At 38.6% G+C, this 19,198-nt stretch overlaps 1 protein-coding gene across 1 annotated transcript; it reads right to left on the bottom strand.

Moving 5' to 3' along the window:
- Positions 1-1,926: 1,926 nt before the first annotated feature.
- On the bottom strand, positions 1,927-17,803 carry znf512 (zinc finger protein 512). Its single transcript, XM_004568401.3, has 16 exons — positions 17,530-17,803; positions 14,316-14,448; positions 14,136-14,194; positions 13,882-13,940; positions 10,255-10,829; positions 9,951-10,040; positions 9,132-9,236; positions 8,594-8,718; positions 8,096-8,182; positions 7,897-7,995; positions 7,623-7,790; positions 7,231-7,428; positions 7,053-7,154; positions 6,345-6,407; positions 5,848-5,946; positions 1,927-5,528 (listed from the first exon to the last, which is right to left on the bottom strand). The coding sequence occupies exons 2-16, from the start codon at positions 14,413-14,415 to the stop codon at positions 4,767-4,769; spliced, it is 2,691 nt and encodes an 896-aa protein (XP_004568458.1). The 5' UTR covers positions 14,416-14,448; positions 17,530-17,803; the 3' UTR covers positions 1,927-4,766.
- Between the last annotated feature and the right edge of the window lie 1,395 nt (positions 17,804-19,198).

The raw sequence follows: 19,198 nt of genomic DNA on the forward strand, positions 1-19,198 counted from the left end.
TACATCTTTATTATGTTGTTATAACACTGCCAGTACTATGCAACAGCAGCACATAACTTCTAATAAAAAAACAATGTGGTGTTAATGGTTGAATAAATGTTGTCACTTGAATAAAAATCATGTCTCATAAAATTAAAAAAAATCAGTCACTTGGTCTGTTTACAGATGTTACATGGCTACTAACGGACTGAACCTTTATTTAAATCTGGCCTGGACAATACAGGATATCGAACTGTTGTTTTTTTTGAAGAGGGTTAAAAGTTGAGTCACAAGATATCAGTTTTCATCATTATCATTTGTCAGTTCATTAAAAACACTTCAACAACAATAAACTACTTCTGCTCCCAGCATTACTTCTAGTATGACCATTGAACTGAAACCTCTTAGAAATCAATCACTTAACAGGAGGTTGAGATCAAATCATGTTTACATTACTAATATCAAATGGAAATCTTGAGCGCCCCTCACTACTTGTTTCCAGTTGAATGGAACAGAAAAAATTAGAATAAAAACTCACACTAGATGTCAGAGTTGTGCTCCAGCATTAACAGATGCTGGTCTACAATATAAGGACAGGAAGACAGCAGGAAAAAGCAAAGTTTGAACCACACTGACCTTAATAGTTTTGTTATGGTGAAAACATATTTCGGTGTTATCCCATAAAATGCAGAGCTTCAGTTATTAAATGTCAAACGTTTAGTCAAATAGAAAAGGCTGATGCAAGTCTGCTTTCATTTGTGCTGTGAAACATGCCAACGTGCATGCAGGGTGAGAACAAAGTTTATTATAAATATGACTGCCATAAAAAAGGGGGGGAGAAATAATAAAACATAAATTGTCTAATTTTTTACACAGTCCTTCTAATCTTTGCTTAATATTTTGTAAGCCACACTTTTAGGTCTCTGAAGAAACCACAACATCAACACCTCACCTTATCAGCACTGTTTGCAGCACCTGTAGCAGAGTAGCATTACAGTACAGTAGGTCATGGTGACTCAGAAGTGTCTTAGGAGTAATAAGCTTTTGTAAGGCATTACTGGAAAGTTTTGAATGAAATACCCCAAATGACCCTTTTCAGCATCATAAACGAGCTGTACGTATACACTTTTTGCTACATTTAGGAAGTCACTTTTATTTTATTTTGAGTTACTGAATGTGATCTATTTAACTGAATTCTTCTCAGCTTTCTACTGTATTGTTGTTCTTTTATTGTATTTAGGGGATTGACAGAACTAGAAATGAGTACATCAAAGGTTAAGAGGTTTGGAGACAAAGTTAGAAAGGTAATGCTGAGAGGGTTTGGACGTGTAGAGCAGGGACCGTGGAGAAAGGATGATGATGATGGAGCTGAAAGGTAAGTGGAAAAAGAAAAACCCAGAGAAGTTTTATGGATGGACAGGGAGATTGTTGGTGTGACCCTAAAGCAGGGGTAGGGAACTCCAGGCCTCAAGAGCTGGTGTCCTGCAGGTTTTAAATGTGTCCTTGATCCAACACTGCTGATTAAATGGCTAAATGAGCTCCTCAACATGTCTTGAAGTTCTCCAGAGGCCTGGTAATGAACTAATCATTTTCAGATTCAGGTGTGGTGACCCAGGGTGAGATCTAAAACCTGCAGGACACCGGCTCTCTCCCTACCCCTGACCTAGAGGCTAAGAATGTGGAAGATGATGTGCTGTGGTAACCCCCGAAAGTGAACACCCAAAAGAAGGAGAAATATTAATAATTTTACCCGTTGAGCTTAATTGAGCTCATTTGTTTTCTCTTTAATTGGGCTATTTTGTTGAGCTATTTTAATTCATTCAAGCTATTTTGTCACAGGAGTTTTACTGTTTTGGCTCCAGCAGCTATCGGTATCAGTTATCTTGTAAATTATTTCGGCTCTAAAAAATCTACTTTTATGTGTAGATTATGTTGAAGAATATCAGAAATGTGCTATTGTGTTTATTATAGAGCTCAACATGATAAAAATGTTCTCGTCCATCATATTACAATACAAAATAATTCATATATTAAGCAAACCCTCAATATTTTAGACAGAAAGTAGGCTTTACATTCGGAGAGTTGAACTGAATCAAATTAAGATTGGACAGGTGTACCTAATAAAGTGACCACAAAGAAAACGCAATCTCTCATGAAGGTAGATGCTGGCTTCACTTCATGAGATCACAACCCACAAAGATTAGAAACTAAGTCTTATAATTATTTCCCTCATACGTACAAACACCATCAAAAGAAATCTGCAGTGGTTAGTGACAAAGACAGATATAAAACTAAAGTAAAATTAATGTTTTAAAGACTTTTCAGTCTTAACAGTCTAAAAATGAAAAAAAAAAGAGACTTGCAAGTAAGTATGCAGAGGTCCTGACACAACTCAGAACCAAATGTTCACCAACACTTAAAATTAACAGAGAATAACAATAATAAAAATAAAAAACTATGCGTTTTCTAATTTGAGACTAAAACAACACCAGCTATTCATCCTAAAGGCATCTGATGGAGGGTAAAGAGAGTTAAAGCACTTTAAAGAAAATCAAACACAGTAAATACAGTCATGGGTGTTTTTCATTTTACATAATTTCACTGATTAAGAGACAATTTGTGTTAAATGGTTCATTTATCCAGCTCTATGGGAGTGCAGAAGAAATGAGAGAAACAAGAACTAAACACATTTATACATTCAAAATAAATTTGTAAAGAAATATGCACATTTATAGGAAAACATCACAGAACTGATTGACATGACAATTTCCCACTGTAGGAGATACAAAACACAGAGTACATAAACATTAGGCTACATGCTGTCGGTTAAATAAGAGTGAATATCCTTCATGTTACATGACAGTTAGCTTCCATTCATCACACCCCAGTCAGCTGCATTTATGTCAGTGGAGGAGAGCTGGGAGGATGCATGCACTCTGACTGAAGGTCTGCACAACATAATCAAATGTGACATAAAAATGTGAAATAAAGAAGAGACAAAATAGTTGTTTTTAACATTTACTGATGTTTTTCTTTTTTTTTGGTATAGGTCACCATACACTGTGTTGCTGGGAGCGGCCAGCCCAGGTTTGAATCTGACCTCTTTCTCTCCCTCCACTTTCCTGTCACTCTTCACTGCACTTATCTAATAAAGCCAATAAAGCAACACGCGCATAACTTGAGTTAAGATTATTTTTAACTGCTGACGTTGAACCAGGTTTTGGCAAATAAAGGATTCTTACATTTCAACAAAAATAAAAGAACAAAAAATCACGCCATGTCACTCACGGGTTAATTTCTACGCAAACAAATTAAACTATGTTTGTTTCTGTTTCTTGGTACATAACAAATTTTCTAAGGTTTCCGACTTCACAGGTTACATCAAATAATCCTACACGAACAGAGCTTTAATTAACCGGGGGTACATCCTGTAGCTACCTCCACTAAGGAGGCTGTGTGCTTGGTTAATTTGTCAGTTTGTTCACAGGATTAAGGAAAATGTTACTGATTTTATGCGCATGAAATCTTTACCAGAGGTTTAGAAGTGATTATAGCGAAAAACTGGACATTTTGTGCCATATATTCACTAATATCAAAAGCAAAATAAGAAAATAAATGTGTAATATGGCCTTCAAGTTCTCAAGAAATTATCAGAACATTATCAGGAACAAGAGATTCAGTTTAGGAGGGAATTTCCAGATGTGTTGGTGATACGTGGTTTCAGACTGCTCATTATATTCTGTAACTGATGGATATGAGTTGCAGTCATACAATGGACACAATTACTTGCTTAAGCTGTTTTGCACTTAATAAGAACAGTACTGATGTTTCCAGTACACTTTAGGAAATAAAGTGTTGGTTGATACAATGTTATTTTCATTTCTTTCCTTTTACATTAGATTTGCTTCAATGCTACTTATATTTCACATGTACATGCCAAAAAGTCTGTAAACTGGCAGCAGGTTTCACTTAAGAATGGCAACTAAATACAAAATTATATAAAAAAAATCTGAAATGAAAACAACATCAGACAGACAGAAGAATCCAAGCCAGTGAACAGTGATCCTGTCATTTCCAACATTACTTCACCAAGGATGGTGATCAGTCATAATTAAAAGTGATGAGTAGTATGAAGTTATACTAATCATACTCGAGAGGCACAGAATGTCTTCAGAGAGCGTGACTAGACAATTACAAGTAAACACTCCACCTGGCAGTCTCTGTTCAGGTTAACCTCTGTCAGTGCGCCCCAGGGCAGCTGTGGCTACAATGTAGCCATCACCAGTGTGTGAATGTGTGTGTGAATGGGTGGATGACTGAATGTAGTGTAAAGCGCTTTGGGGTCCACAGGGACTGAGTAAAGCGCTATACAAATACAGGCCATTTACCATTTAAATCAAAACATGAAAGACAAGAAGAGTTTTATGAAACCTTTTAAAACAATAAGACAATTAAAGTTGGTGAAAACAATCTGTTACAGATAAACACGATAAACTACATTTCTCAAGGTTATACAACGACAACCATTTCAAGACAGAAACAGCCTCTGGAAACGAGCAGTCTGAGCTTTCCACGCTCACAGCTTGAGAACATGTCTTCAAGGCATCCACCGTCACTTCCGAAAGGTGGATGCAACACATCTCCATCAGTTACAGAATTGTCTCAGCTGCCGTCTCACAGGTTTGTCTTGTGGAAAACTTATGCAGACGTTTTTCTCGCTTCACCGTTTTTCTACTTCCATTCAAATCAGCTGCAGACATTTGAAATGTGAAGGAAAGTGTGTTTTTTTAGGTCTTTTTAAATGTTTCTCTGTCGCTTTCCAGCCTCAGCGAGAGGCCCATGATGCCCGGTCGTTTCAGGCTCCACTGGTCAATCTGTCTCTGCCGCTCCTGCTGCTCGACCTCCGATTCGCTCGATGAGCTGCCGGTATTGCTGCTGCTACTGCTACTGCTGCGCCCACAACCTCCGCCTCTGCTGCTACCGCCGAAAGTGAAGCAATCCTTCTGCTTCCTATCAGCCTTCCCCCTCTCCCCTACATCTACTCCTTTTTCCTCCTTCCCTCTCCTTGTATCCTTCACCATCCCACCACTGTCCTCCTCAGGTTTGTCAGCCATTTCCATTTCGATCGGGGCCTGCTCCGGCCCCAGCACGGCTCCTCTGTGGTCCATATCGACCCACACTGGCCCCGGAGGAGGCTCCAAACTGGTGTACTGGAGCATCGGCTGTTGGGGCTGGGGGTCCACTTGTGGAGGAAGGTTCTGCCTCTCTGGATGGAGGTACTGAGTTTGGTGTTGGAGGTGATGCAGCGGCTGAAGTGGGTGCTGCAGAGGCTGGTGCTGGAGCTGGTGGTGCTGCTGCTGCTGATGATGGTGGTGATGTGAGTGTTGTTGATGGTGCTGCTGCTGATGATGATGAGGATGATGCTGCAGGTGATGATGGTGGTACTGATCAACAGTCTGCTTATCCACATTACGGACGACCTCTTTGGGCTGGTTTTTAAGGAACTTCTCAAACTTCTTGGAGGCTTTTTTGTTCGTCACAAACCAATCCTGTTGAGATACATGCAGCACGAAGGGGTGCTATTATATAACATACACTAAACTTGCATTATTTATTATTTATTGCATTATAGGCCAGAAGGGGGCAGCTCGTCTGTTTGCAAAAAGAAATCTGATTCTGCTGTTGTAAGTCTGAGACATCACTTTATTCATGACTTTAGTAAAAACTTTCCTGATGAGTTTAAACAACTACACTATGGAGCTGCTCATATCCAACCCCTGATATAGAGTATATGCATTCATGGCAATGTCATCTACATATAGTTACAAAAAAAAGGCTCAAGCCAGAAACTTGTGAACTTTTCATTACCTGTGAATGGACAGAGTTGATGTGGTATTTCACTCCACTTTCAGAGTTAAACTCTTTATTGCAGATCAGACATCTGTATTTACCGGCCTCAAAGTCGCCCTGAAATCAGATCAGGAAAAAGCAGCCTTGAAAAGATTATAAGAATTTAATGCATATAAAGTATTAACTGCGCATAGTGCACTGACTTTTATATTTCACTTAATGGTCTGAGTAACTGACTGAATAATTTTACAAATACACACATTTTCAAAATTCTGTTCAAAGCAGCTTTTACAAATTTAACACTTCATTCTTTAATTTACAGGAATCATCCCAAATGATTGAGGAGCTGACTAAAAGCACATGTAAATGCCGGTCCAGATGAAGCATTAGAAGGGTTTCATGCTAATATATTGATGAGTTTCAACTTAACTATACCTGGTGTCATTTAATGTATTGCTAATCCTAGAAAGTTTGTAGGTTTGTTATTTCCTAAACAAAGAAAAAAAGAGACAAACCCTCGTGCAGAGTCCCAGATGAGCTTTGAGTCCAGACACACTCGTGTAGGTGCAACCGCAACCCTGAGGACGACACACATTCTGTTATATTATGGGCTTTGAATACTGTGTTAACCATGTTATGGACATCTGCTCCCCTTGACATCATACACATCCACAGGGATTACTTGTACATACACTGACCTCTCTATTTGAAACTTCGGCCATGTTTACTATGAATGTTCACCAATGCAACAGTGTATATATGACATAAAATAAAATATAAAATATCTCCATATATCTCTTTAAAAACATACATTTACAAAGAGAAACATTTCAGGTTATTGAAAAAATAATAATAATAATGGATTGCATTTATATATCACTTTTCTAGGCATCCAAAGCGCTTTACAATTCCACTATTCAGTCACTCTCATATTCACACACTGGAGGAGGCAGCTACAGTTGTAGCCACAGCTGCCCTGGGGCAGACTGACAGAAGCGAGACTGCCATATCGCTCCATCGGCCAACAAACACCAGTAGGCAGTAGGGTGAAGTGTCTTGCCCAAGGACACAATGACCAGGCCAGACAGAGCTGGGGATCGAACCAGCAAAGTTATGCTAATTATACTTGTTCTTGACATCTTGATCCAATTACTCAGATAAGAAAATAAATAAGTCTGCTGATTTCAATTAAACAGGTAAAAATAAGACTTGTTGTTTTCTACCTGGTTGGGGCACTGGACTTTCCTCTGCAGCTTCACCTCATTCTTCCACTTCCTCAGCACCTCCTGGCTGAAGGCAGGGAGGCCGGGTCGGGCATATTTCAACTGAAAAGAGCGTCAGGAGAAAGAAGAAATGCATTTATGTTTAGTACAAACTCAATTTTAGTGAATCTTCTCTTACCTTCTTGTCATCTGGTACCAGGTCGGACTGAAACTTCCTCTTGGGCCAGTCTTTGGGCAGTTCATTGTTGGCAATCTCAGCCAGGTGGAAGTTGGCCACCTGGGCCGAGGCTCTCTGCACCCTGCCGCTGGGCGTCCTCTCTGGATTAGCCTCCCTCTGAGCCTTCAGTGCCTCATCTTCCTCAGTCTTCTGTGGTGTCTGGATGAACCAAGAGAATAAACTTAATGGAGATGAGGCACAAAGAGTTTCACAGACACTCGAATTAAAAGGACAGGTGATAAAACAAGGCTGGCATCTTGTCTAATTGTCTATTAATTTAAATTTGAATGAAGAGTATTAACGAATTACAATTTTTATAGTATTTAGTGGCTTCGATGACATATATGACTCACAGGAGCATGCTCTGATTTCAGGTGATACTCTAGACCAGCCTTGGATTTATACGTCTTCCCACAGTGAGAGCAGTTCAGCAGCATTTTCTCCAGCTCAGACTCCTCCTTTCCACACTTCTTCATGTGATACACGTAGCCCATGATGCTGGTAAATGCAGCATTACAACCCTATAAAGAAAAAAACCCCACATTTTTTCACACCACCAGTTTAATCTTTTATCTTACTTTCATCAAATCTCCTTTCTTAAAACAGCACAATCCGTGCAAATTTTACCTCTTTGGAACATTTTAATTTGCCCAATCTCTTCAGGATTTTACGTAGCTTGTCTTTTATAGCACGATCATCCAGGTCCTTGGCATCATCAGCTGAAGGCTACAAAAGCAGGAAAAGGTAGCAACAAACTCAGTAAAACCATAATAAACTAAACTAAACTAAACTAAGACTGAAAATGTTTATTTCTGAGTAGTCTTACCAAGTGGCTGTGGTCAGCCATGATGTGATACTTCATCCCTGTTGAAGACTTGAGCTGTTTCCCACAGTGTTGGCAGGTAAAAGGTTGCTACAGATAACAGAGTGACACAGTGACTTTTTCATTTGGTAAACATTTACACCAGGAAAGAACACAAGCAGATTTTATGTTATGGAAATATTAGTCAGACTAGGTTTTCCCAGTGCAAATGTAAAGCACAAACCACACTACAGACCCATTCATTTTTTAAAAACTTGATGCTTAATATGAAGAGTGTGTGAACTGGTTTCAGCGCAGAATGTGTTTCATAGAAAATTGACATCCTGGAAAAAATTATAAAAAAAAACATACAAAGCATAATTTATTTACTCCAATTATTCCAAATAATGTCATTACTAGTAATAACTAATTATTAGAGTCTTCCAGGAGAAACAGTAAAGCAGAAGGCTCCTGCTAGATGGTCCAAAACTCTAATGTCACTATTATGCATGAAGGGCTCACCAGTCGGCAGTTCTCCATGTGTTTCTTCAGCCCCTCCACAGTCTTCCTGCTCACACTTTTACACTTTGGACAGGTGACTCTTCCTTTGGCAACAATCTGGAGCTGCCAGCGTTCCTCTTGGCTTCCTAGTTGATGTCAACAAATAGGCAACTTTTCCTTTTTTTTAACTTTACACGACGCACAGAGCTTCACAAAAAGAAGCAGCTTACTCCTTACCTATTTTAATAATAATAATAATATTTTGATTAAATCACAGATTATCTTCAGCACCCACTTTTAATCATTCAAATTTAATAAAAGTTTTAGCAAGATCTTTTTCAATTTCTTACAATCAGTTTAAATCAAGATAAAATACCACCCCCCCCCCCCCCCCCCCCCCGAATCCCCTTTAAAACTCATACTTGTGTGAAGCAAGAAAAATGCAGTCAGATAAAGCCTATTGACAGTTTCAATCAAAGAAGTGCACATAAAACATAGTGTAATAAGATTACTTTCTATTAAATCACATAAATCTGTGGTAAACAGCTGCTGCTCTGACCTGGAGGATAAGTAGGAGGTTCCTTCTTAGCCGGCAGGATTGAAGGCTTCTGGTCTTCGTTCGGCTGAGCTGTTGAGGCCTGACCAGCACTGGCAGCATCTGAACCTGCAAGATTCACACTGAATGACTGGATGCAATCAAGCTTATTTTTCTTTTTATACTATTTTATCATAATTATTATTTAATAAGGTCAAATTTCCTTATTGATTAGATGCAGAGACTGCTGCCAAAGTTTGTCATCTCTCCATTAGCAGCATGTAGAATTTTATATTGAATTACTTTAGAAATAAAAGATAAAAGATACACAGATATATACAAGTATATACAATGTTTTCTTTTCAATGCATGAATGCTTGTTGGTTGTTGAATTATGATTACAGCATTCCTGCTACAGAAAGCCTGGCTCTTAGAGAAACCTCACGATAAGTTACAATGAGGGGAAAATGCTTCTCTGTAATGATTCTCTGATCAAACAGTGAAACAGTCATTGGCTATGGTGTGCCAGACGCTCTGCCAAAACAAATTAGTGGCTGATAGTACTGCTGCCAAGACTGAAAGGAAGGTGGTGCACTTGAGAAAACGGCCTCATATTGTTTTCCCATAATGGTTAGGGACAAACTGTGAAACAACTTTTCAAATTCCTGATTTATGTCTAACTATAGTTCTGATTTATAAAGTTACTTCAGTCCTAAGTATTATTAATAAGGAAATAATATTCAGTTTAAGACAAAAAAGCAGCATGAAACAGATATGTGAGATAGAAATGTAACATATAGAGTTTTCAGTTATGCATTAAATGCAGACTCCTTGAAAACTTACAGGATTCTCTGCCCTCTGGTGGCTGTGTGAAGTTATTGGGTGCGGGGCTTGGCTCCATCTCTGGCCTCTGGACCTTTTTCATGTTCAAGTCTTAAAAATTAGACAAAATCAAAAATCATAACCTAAATGATGACATCTACTCTGCACATATATCGCCTGCACTTCTCTTATAAGCTGTCACTCGCACATGTGTTATAGGTTCTGGTTTTCGCTTGTAGCTTGCAGATATCATGAAAGAAGCTCATATTATTTTACGACATTTCACAGTGTTCAAAACAAAATCAGTCCATATGGTCATTTTTACCAGGTCTCCACACGTTCTCTCTATCCCTGTTTGTGTTGTTCCAGGCTTGATCTGGGCCTCGGCCAGTACCCCACCCTTGCTCCGGTCCTGACGAGTCCGGGTCCCTTCCTGGATCTCTGCCTCCATTCCAGGCCTGATCCTGTCCTTGATCTCTGCTAGCTGCCCAGCCCTGATCAGGACCCCGCTCCCGGCCTGTCATCCAGGACTGATCCGGCCCACACTGAGTTCTGTCCCTGCCTGGAATCCATATCTGGTCCTGACTGGAGTGTCCCCCTCTGTCTCTGCCAGAGTTCCACACCTGGTCCTGGGGTCGGTCTCTGCCTGGAGCCCAGGCGTCAGGTCCTCGCTCCCTGCTGGAGTTCCAGCTCTGATCATGAGGCTGGGACTGCTCCCCGCTAGCTTCTGGGCCTTGAGGCCAAACATCCTTCGCGACCAGTCTTGGAGGGAGCCTTGCAGTGGGCGGACCGATGGACCCTGGGTCTGACCCATTGGCCAGGCCATCTGATGACATCACAGAACAGCTGGTTGTCGAGTAATCTACTGTTCCCAGGGAAACACTCTGGAGGTCCTCATACCTAATAAAAGAAAAAAAAAACTTAAATTAAAAGTTTCTAAATGCTGATGGAGACAGGAACCTCATTTGGTCCTGAACAGATTATTTAACTGTAGTGTGGGTCAGAGGGTGTAAATAAAAGATATATAATAATATAGTGGATTTTCTGTAACCACTACATCAAAAGTACTAATGGTCATTAGAAACTACCCAGTCTGTAAACATCGAGTGTCCAGTCTCATAAAGTGCACCGTTAAAATCATACAGACATGCATGGTTCAATTCGTCCACATATCTGTTGTTGCAGTGTTGTATGCTACGTTCTGGATTTCCTGCAATACTTTGGACTCATGATAAATGAGGCAAATACACTTGTTTTCGGCTGAGAGTTGCGTACCTGGAGTCAAGTGTTTTGACCAACACATGAAACCATAACTTTACTATATATTAATAGATATTGTGAGTCTTTATTATATAGCGTGCCATGTGGAAAAACCTGTTGTAACATTTGAGAGTGAGGTCTATTTTGAGCACCTGACAGCTTGTTTTTTTCTTCTCATTTGTAAAATCTTTCGACCAGTTTGCTTCATAACCGGCACATTACAGTTTTCTACACCGTGTCAGGCTTTTCATAACCGAATCATGTCCATGACACAGAGGTAGCCCCTTAATTTAAGAAAACAAATAAGAATAACTTAGATATCATTCATGTGTCTGACACAGCTCATTTGCAATGATTTTCTTGTTATGATGAAATAAGTTCTTCGATTAGTTTTGGCTGGTCCTTCTGTGGTGCCTCAGTGACTACTACAAACTGTCATCTGAAGCAATGAAAAATTGCAGTAAACAGTGTGTTTTTGTAGGGAAATCGTAAGTACAGTGAATTGTCATTGGCGATATGACCCAAAAAAATCATATCTCGATATTTTTTAGCTGGATGGCGATATACGATATATATCTCGATATTTCTTTTTAAAGCCATAAAGTAAGAACAAAAAGAGAGTTCTTAGTCAAAGCTGTGTCCCAGATGTCACACAGGCACTTTTATTAACATACAGCGTAGATGTACATGAAGAAATTACTCAAAAATAAATTATCAGCATTTATTAAATAATAATGCTCCATAAATTAAAGAAAACAATGTTGTTTTTGTGCATAACAAAAAGCTCACAATTGTGCAGTCAAAATGTAAACTAAAAGACAATGAGCATAATAACAAAGACAGACAGATTTCACAGCTGCTCTGTTCCCAACTTCTACTGTGTGACTGATAGCCTGGAGTTTGAAATCCTCTTTGTAACCATGTCTCTTAACAGGTGCCATTTATGGCCCTTATACACACACAGTACGGTAATATTATGTTGAAGCAGAGTACGTATCACTCCGCGAGGCTCCTCGGTAGCCGTAATGCTCCGACAATCCATCAAGCGCTGCAGCTTCGTAGCTTACCAAAGTTGTACTAAAACATTTTTTGACAGATTGCTGAGCGCCGTGTAGCACATAAAATCGGGTCAATAAGCACAACCAGAATTCATACATAAGGTGCACTGTCGATTTTTGAGAAAATGAAAGGATTTATGTCGGTAGCGCTGTTAGCTCGTTAGCGCAGTTAGCTCGTTAGCGCGGTTAGCTCGCTAACACATTGACGCCGTCCAGCCCCACGCACGGGGCGATCTGCGGTAAATCGTTAACGGAGATTTGCCGTGTTCATCTTGTCATTGCCTGCAGGTGAAGCTATGGGGGAGGAGGGGGAGTTGTGTTCAGTGAAAGAGAGGCGAGGCCGAGTAATGTTGCGTAGAGACAAAAGTAGACGAAAGAGAGGCGAACTTGCGGCTGCACAAGTATAATTATAACGTAACATAGACTATATCGATATAAACAATATTGTCACATCTTATATCTCGTATGAAAATATATCGATATTTTTAAAAAACTCGATATATCGCCCAGCCCTATGTTTTTGCAACAACACAAAATAAATGAAGAGTACAACATGAAACAATATACGTGTTAATGTCACGATTTTGTCATATCGCACAGCCCTAGTGGCTACATCCAATCTGATCCCCCTTCAGGCCATTATAAAGAATACAGGTGCAAGCAACTTCACCTTTTGCGTCAATATTTAGGTTCATCTTTTATATACAGTTGCTATACTGCACAATATGAACAGAATGCAGGTAAATAAATGAACTATTTGTTTATTAATATAATACAAACATATATGCTTTTGAGCAGCACTTAAAAAAGCACTTTGCACATAAATTCTGTAGCAAATTGAATTAAATTAATTAATTAAACAAAGTTTAAACAGCCAAAACCAAGAAGGAGCACAACAGTGGAGCCGGGTTTTATGATTCTTTTAGATCTAATCTTATTTCATTTTCATTAATCACTCATTAATGATGGGTGTTCCCATTTGTTTAGTTTTTCAGTGCAAAGAAAAATTAAAGACCCAGGTCATTTTTTGTCTTTCTTTTTTCTCTCTTTTATCATTTCCCATTTTATACTCACATATCCTCTCACACCCTTCGCTTCCTGAGCTTGTGTATTTCCTCCTGCCAGAGTGATTACTTGCTCTTTAATCTGCCACCTTTATCTTGCGTCCTTCCTTCACTGTGTCTGCCACTCTCTATGTACCAGACTCTGTCCTTTCACTTCTTGCTGTAAGATGTTTTTCACTCTGTTTATTCTGTGTAACAAATTTTTTTTGCAAAGCAAAGACTTCCTTTTTTGTTCTTGAACTTCCTTGCCCTGTGCTTTGCTTTTGAAGCCTTAAATTAACACCATATTCAAAACTGAATGATCCATAGCTCATTCTACCTGAACCTATACCAGCCATTTGGTTAATATCTGCATGTGGATAAGCAGCAAGTGCAAACGCTGAATTTCCTCATCTCATTAGGAAATCTAAACAAAAGAATTCTGTATGCAGATTTTTAAAAGGCATTGCACTTATCAACAATGATGTATTTTACTGAAACCTGTGTACTTGTTTAGATATGATATCTGTTTACTGTGAATGACTTATATAAGAGTACAATGTATAATCACCAGGTTAACCAGCCTCTTACCTTTTCCTACTGTAAGTTCTCTTCATCTTTACTCCGTCTTCAGTTTGGGACTCATCCCCCTAAAACAGTCGATGAAAAAACTGTGAAGCAGAGATCCAGCTGTGCGCATGAAGCTAACTGATTTTTTATTACCACACTTGAAAATGGAAACACAGTCACAGCGTTCATGCTAGCAGGACTGCCTGCTCCTTACATACACTATCTCAGAAACAATAAAAAACGTAGGTTTTTACATTATAGATGTGTATTCTTACCTCTGAGTACCCAACTGTATTTACTTCACAGGCTCTTTCTGGCATTCGCTGGACAGCAGCTTTAAAAGTGAAATTGTATTAAAAAAGACACAATTAAAAAGATGAAATTACCAAGTTTTACCAGTGTAAATGGCCACAGTGATGGATGCACGCTGCTGTGTGATGTGTTTTTTTTTTTACCTGGACATTGCACTCCACTTTTTGAAAGTGAGTGAACAGGCTTCCTCTTTCTTGGCATATACAAAGGTGACATATCCCCTCCGATGTGGCCGGGGTCCATACTAGGAGGGCCAACCCTGCTCAGAAATCACCACTGACAGCATAGAAAAAAACAGAACATCTAATAAAACAGAAAACAGATACCTCTACCAAAATAGCACACGTTATTGAAATACCTTAATTTGGATATATTGTATTTGTTTCAGGATGGGATTACATGCTGGCTTTCTAATTACATCAAAAGTAATTACACAGCCTTAAACTGATTGGAGAACTGTAATGGATCACTGACCTTATTAATTACATGATCAAATATTTACAGAGCCCTACTTATTAAATGACCTCAGCTTGTTACATATAAAGTAGGTTGGGTTGGTCAACCAAGTACATCTGTTGGCTCATTTAACCATTTCACCATTAACCAGCTACACCCCACCCTTTCCATTTTGTGATCCCCTACAGTTATGGGCAGCTTTCTGTTGTGATGTCTTCAGTATCATTTAGCTGTAGACTCTCTACTGGCTACCACAGCTGACAACAGTAGTTTTTGCTCTGTTTTGGAGATCTGCTGTGAGTTGGATGATCTATCTAAGGAGATGAAAAACTGCCCCGTGTGCCGTCGCAACATGCAGACTGTGGAATCCGAGTCCATCTGTGAGACCACAAACTCATCAGACAGGCAGCTAATTAAATTATTTTGCTAGGGTTATTAGACCATTTGCAGAAAGCACCAAATAAAATGTGTAATTCAACAACTAATTTAAGAATATATATTTAAAAGATATGCAGTTAGTGGGAATGCATTAAGTGGAAACTCTAAATTGCTCATAGGTGTGAATGTGAGTTCAAATGGTTGTCTGTGGCTATGTGTTAGCCCTGTGAAAGACTGGTGACCTGTCCAGGGTGTACCCAGCCCCTCGCCCTAGGCCCTCCAACCCCCCTTTTAGAAATTCTCAGAAACTCAGCTGTTTTAAATTTGGCCAGAGTTGCTCAAATATAAACAAATTTGATGATGTGCTTGAATTTGTAGTTCTGTATTTACAAACATCCATCCATCTTCATCCGCTGCGGATGAATTATTTACAAACATCTGGAATTATATTAACAAATCCTCCAATACCAATAACATCTGTGAGCTATTGCAGACATATTGTGGATCAATAACATATAAAAACATTACTATGCTGGCACGAGGTCATCCTGGGTTTATTACCAAGCTGTGATAAATGACACTGCTCAAAGAATTAAGGGAACGCTGGATCATCACAGTTTAATACAAACACATTTTAACTTCAGGGATATTAATGTGTCCAGTTAAGAAGCATAAATCATTTCACCTGGTTTGGTGCAAATGAAAGTGTCAGCAGGTGCAGCGGAGAGGCAACGAGACAATTCCCCAAAAAGGCAAGACCAATGCTCTCTTTTTATCCCTGCTGACTGATTTTTCTCTAGTTCTACTTTTGTTAGAGTGTAAAAGGATTCACACTGGTCTAACTGGACACACTGATATCCTGAAGCTTCAGTGACTCTATTATATTGTTATGATCGAGTATTTCCTTAACTATCCTCAGCAGCGTAATCTAGAATTTAACAAAAATGAAAACAAACGGGCACGGGGTTAGAATCATTTAATTTTTCTTTCCATCCAGCTTCTGCTATTTAACCAATTCAAGGTAGCGGAGGCAGGAGCTTATCACTTATTCAGCTGCAAGAGGCGGGATACACCCTGGATAGGTTGCCAGTGTTTCATGGCTAACACAAAAAACAGACAATCACTCACACCTGAGGCCAGTTCAGAATCACCAGTTAACCTAACATGCATTATAAGTGTGATAGAAAGGCAGAGCACCCAGAGAGGCAAACTCCACACAGAAATACCCGACAGTGGATTCAAACCTTTCTGTTGTGAGGCAACAGAACTAACCACTGAACCACTGTGCTGCCTTATTTTTATTTAATTTTCTCGTTTAAGTAAGTTTTCTTTAGTTTCCAAAGAGGGTTTGCTTAGATTAGTGTTAAAAATGTTTCGTTTTAATTTAATTTGTTACTTTCAGTGCTCCATTTAATGTTTTTGCAATTCGGTTTTTAGGAAGTGAAGATCAAATATCACAACAAAAGTACCTTCTGCATGTAGCTCACTCAGATCCAGCATGTCCTGCACATTTTTTACTTTACTTTAGCTTTATGTTCTTTTTTCCTCCCAAATTCTAATTTTAATCTTTTTTTTAGATTAACTAAAACATTTGTGCGCCTAGTTTATAATAATCTTTTAAACAAATACCTGCATTTGTTTAAAATGCAGGTTGACTTGAGACGAGTGTTGTTGTGATTTGGCCCAATATAAATAAAATTGAATTAAACTAAAAAAGCTGATTACAGTTATTATAATTAACTGAATCAAAGAGATCATACGTTATGTTTAAGACATTCATTCAAAACTAAGTCTCCTTTTTCTTAAAAATTTGTCTAGTAAACAAAACAAATATTTGCTGACATGAACTTAATAAGTCTTGCATAAGCAGCCATGCATATCAGCCTATTTACTCCCTTTAGGGTTCGTTTAGCCAAATATTTACTCTCCTAGCCCCTTTCAATCATGCACTCTTTATATTTTTAACACTAAAATTCACACTTAGTATTGAATTATTATTTTAAATGCACACTGAAGTGATTACATTAATCATAATTATGCAAAGGAGACTTTTTTTTAAAGAACCTGATGAATCTGGCTTCAGCACCCGTTGTGTTTACAGTGCATGTGTTCATCCTGAATGTTATTTGTATAGTGCTTAAATATTTATGTGTCACGTTTGAGGACACTGGATGCCAGAAACTGTGATATGAAATAAAGCCAGAAAACTGTTAAAACGTCAAGTGTGTGATGTTTTTCTCGGTCCAGTAAACCTCTGAGACCAGCCATTCCCGGACTGAGCCAAAAAGACTTGCAGCCACCACCATCATTGTCTGTGTGGATAAGGAAAAAACTCAAAAATTGGCTTTTTCACGACGACGGGCAGAAAAAAACATCCGAAAGCTGAAACTGAAGGAGAACTGGTGGTAGAAAGGTTTCAAGCTCCCCTCCCTCTAAGCAGAGGTACTATAACCTGTCCTGTCTGCCTTTCATTGTTTCTTAGCGGAGGAAGAAATGCAAGAGAGAGAGAGAGAGAGCGCCTACCGTCCTACAGCTCACTCCCTCTGCAAGGACGGCTAGCCTCCATGTCTTCGGGCCTGGCCTCCTCTGTCGCCTTTCCCCCGGCAGTGTTACCACCAGGAAGGCTAACATCAAGGAAGGCCCGGGGTTCAAAAACACAGACCACAGCTAAGCTGTGGCAGCATCTAAATATGAATCAGTGCGCACGTACGCCGGCATAATTCACCACAGTGTGTTCGTATGTTCTTCAGCGGAACGCCCTCCTGGTGGAGAGAACAAATAAGACCCGCATCTGCCGCTGCCTTCAGGGGCCGTGGGAAACACCGCAATTTCAGCGCTTCAGCTGTGGAATCTGAATCAATAGTACGCCTCGGAATAATACAAAGCCGTTACCACATAGTCTCTGATTATGAACCTGTTATCAAGTGGAAAAGCACTTAGTAAATGGTTTTTAAAATGTTGCATGAAGAATTGGGAGTAATGTTCCAAACTGAAAAATGGAGAGAAGGAGACCACTGATACTTTTTTCTCTTCCTAATTCGTAGAACTCCCCTCCTCCGCATTATTACTTTTTACTTGTATAATATGGCACTTTTGAAGGATTGATTGAATGTTCAAATTGATTCTACTAAATTGAACACTTTGAAATTCTGTGACATGTTCCTCTTATTTAAGTTTATTAAATTGAATATTTTTGATTAATTTTAACTAAGCACCTAACATTAGGTAAGCAACTCTTGAAAGTGTAACTCCATTAGCTTTTTGTGACTCACAAGATGATTCGATTTCAATTAAAATAACAATAATAATAATAGGTTTAAATCAGGTAGCTTACTTAAAAACTTTACATTTTTACTTGTTATTTTCTGGCAACGTAATAGCCATTTCGTTCATATCCAAGGTTTTGATTATTGTTTCGAAAAATTGTTGGACTAGGAAACTGTAATTGAAATTAAATTGTCACTATTTGCTTAGCCCTACTAGTAACTTCAGTCAAGTTTTTTTTCTGTCATTGTTACATAGTTTTGTTTTTTTTTGTTTTTTTCATTTTACCTCTTCAGACCCTGTGTCTTCATGTAGGCACATTACATTTTAGCTTTTCTTCAGCTTATACTTCATTCTGCTCATTAGTATTTTATACTTAATTTATTGTTTTATGTTGCAAAATAAACCAATAATTCCTATATGAGGAATTAAAAAGTAATGACTCTCCTAAAATGAAGCTTATATTGCACACATTGCCAGAGTGATAAAATCTCTGTTTAGCTTATTTTTTCCACACTTGCACACACTTACAAATAAAGTTATTTACCACTGAACCATTAATAAATAAATACATTTATTAATCAGCTTATAATCCAGTTAAGAAATGTAAGGTAAGTATGAGGAGAACCAACATTTTATCACTGCCACATTAGAGTTAGACTGTGGACAGCATTATAATATGAAATAAATGTGTCATTGTTAAACATGCAGACTTTAGTAGTCAGGGGGTTAATAATAGCCACATTAATTGATATAGACTGAAGCAAGGGACACGTTTTAATTGATGATGATCTAAAGCTATATGAAATAAACCAAATGACATGTTATCATTCTGATCTATTGCATACACAATCAGAAAAACTTTCAGTAAGTACACAACAATCATTCAACAGAGGCCCATTTCTACAGTAACTGAAATCACCTCATT

The sequence above is a fragment of the Maylandia zebra genome, linkage group LG15 (assembly GCF_041146795.1).
Source record: "Maylandia zebra isolate NMK-2024a linkage group LG15, Mzebra_GT3a, whole genome shotgun sequence".
Classification (NCBI taxonomy): Eukaryota; Metazoa; Chordata; class Actinopteri; order Cichliformes; family Cichlidae; genus Maylandia; species Maylandia zebra.

Coding starts and splice junctions, on each gene's coding strand:
- znf512 (XM_004568401.3), bottom strand. CDS start 14,415: ATGGACCCCGGCCACATCGGAGGGGATATGTCACCTTTGTATATGCCA. Junction 9,237..9,950: donor ACCAGAGGGCAGAGAATCCT/GTAAGTTTTCAA, acceptor TGAATCTTGCAG/GTTCAGATGCTGCCAGTGCT. Junction 5,529..5,847: donor TCAACTCTGTCCATTCACAG/GTAATGAAAAGT, acceptor GTATCTCAACAG/GATTGGTTTGTGACGAACAA.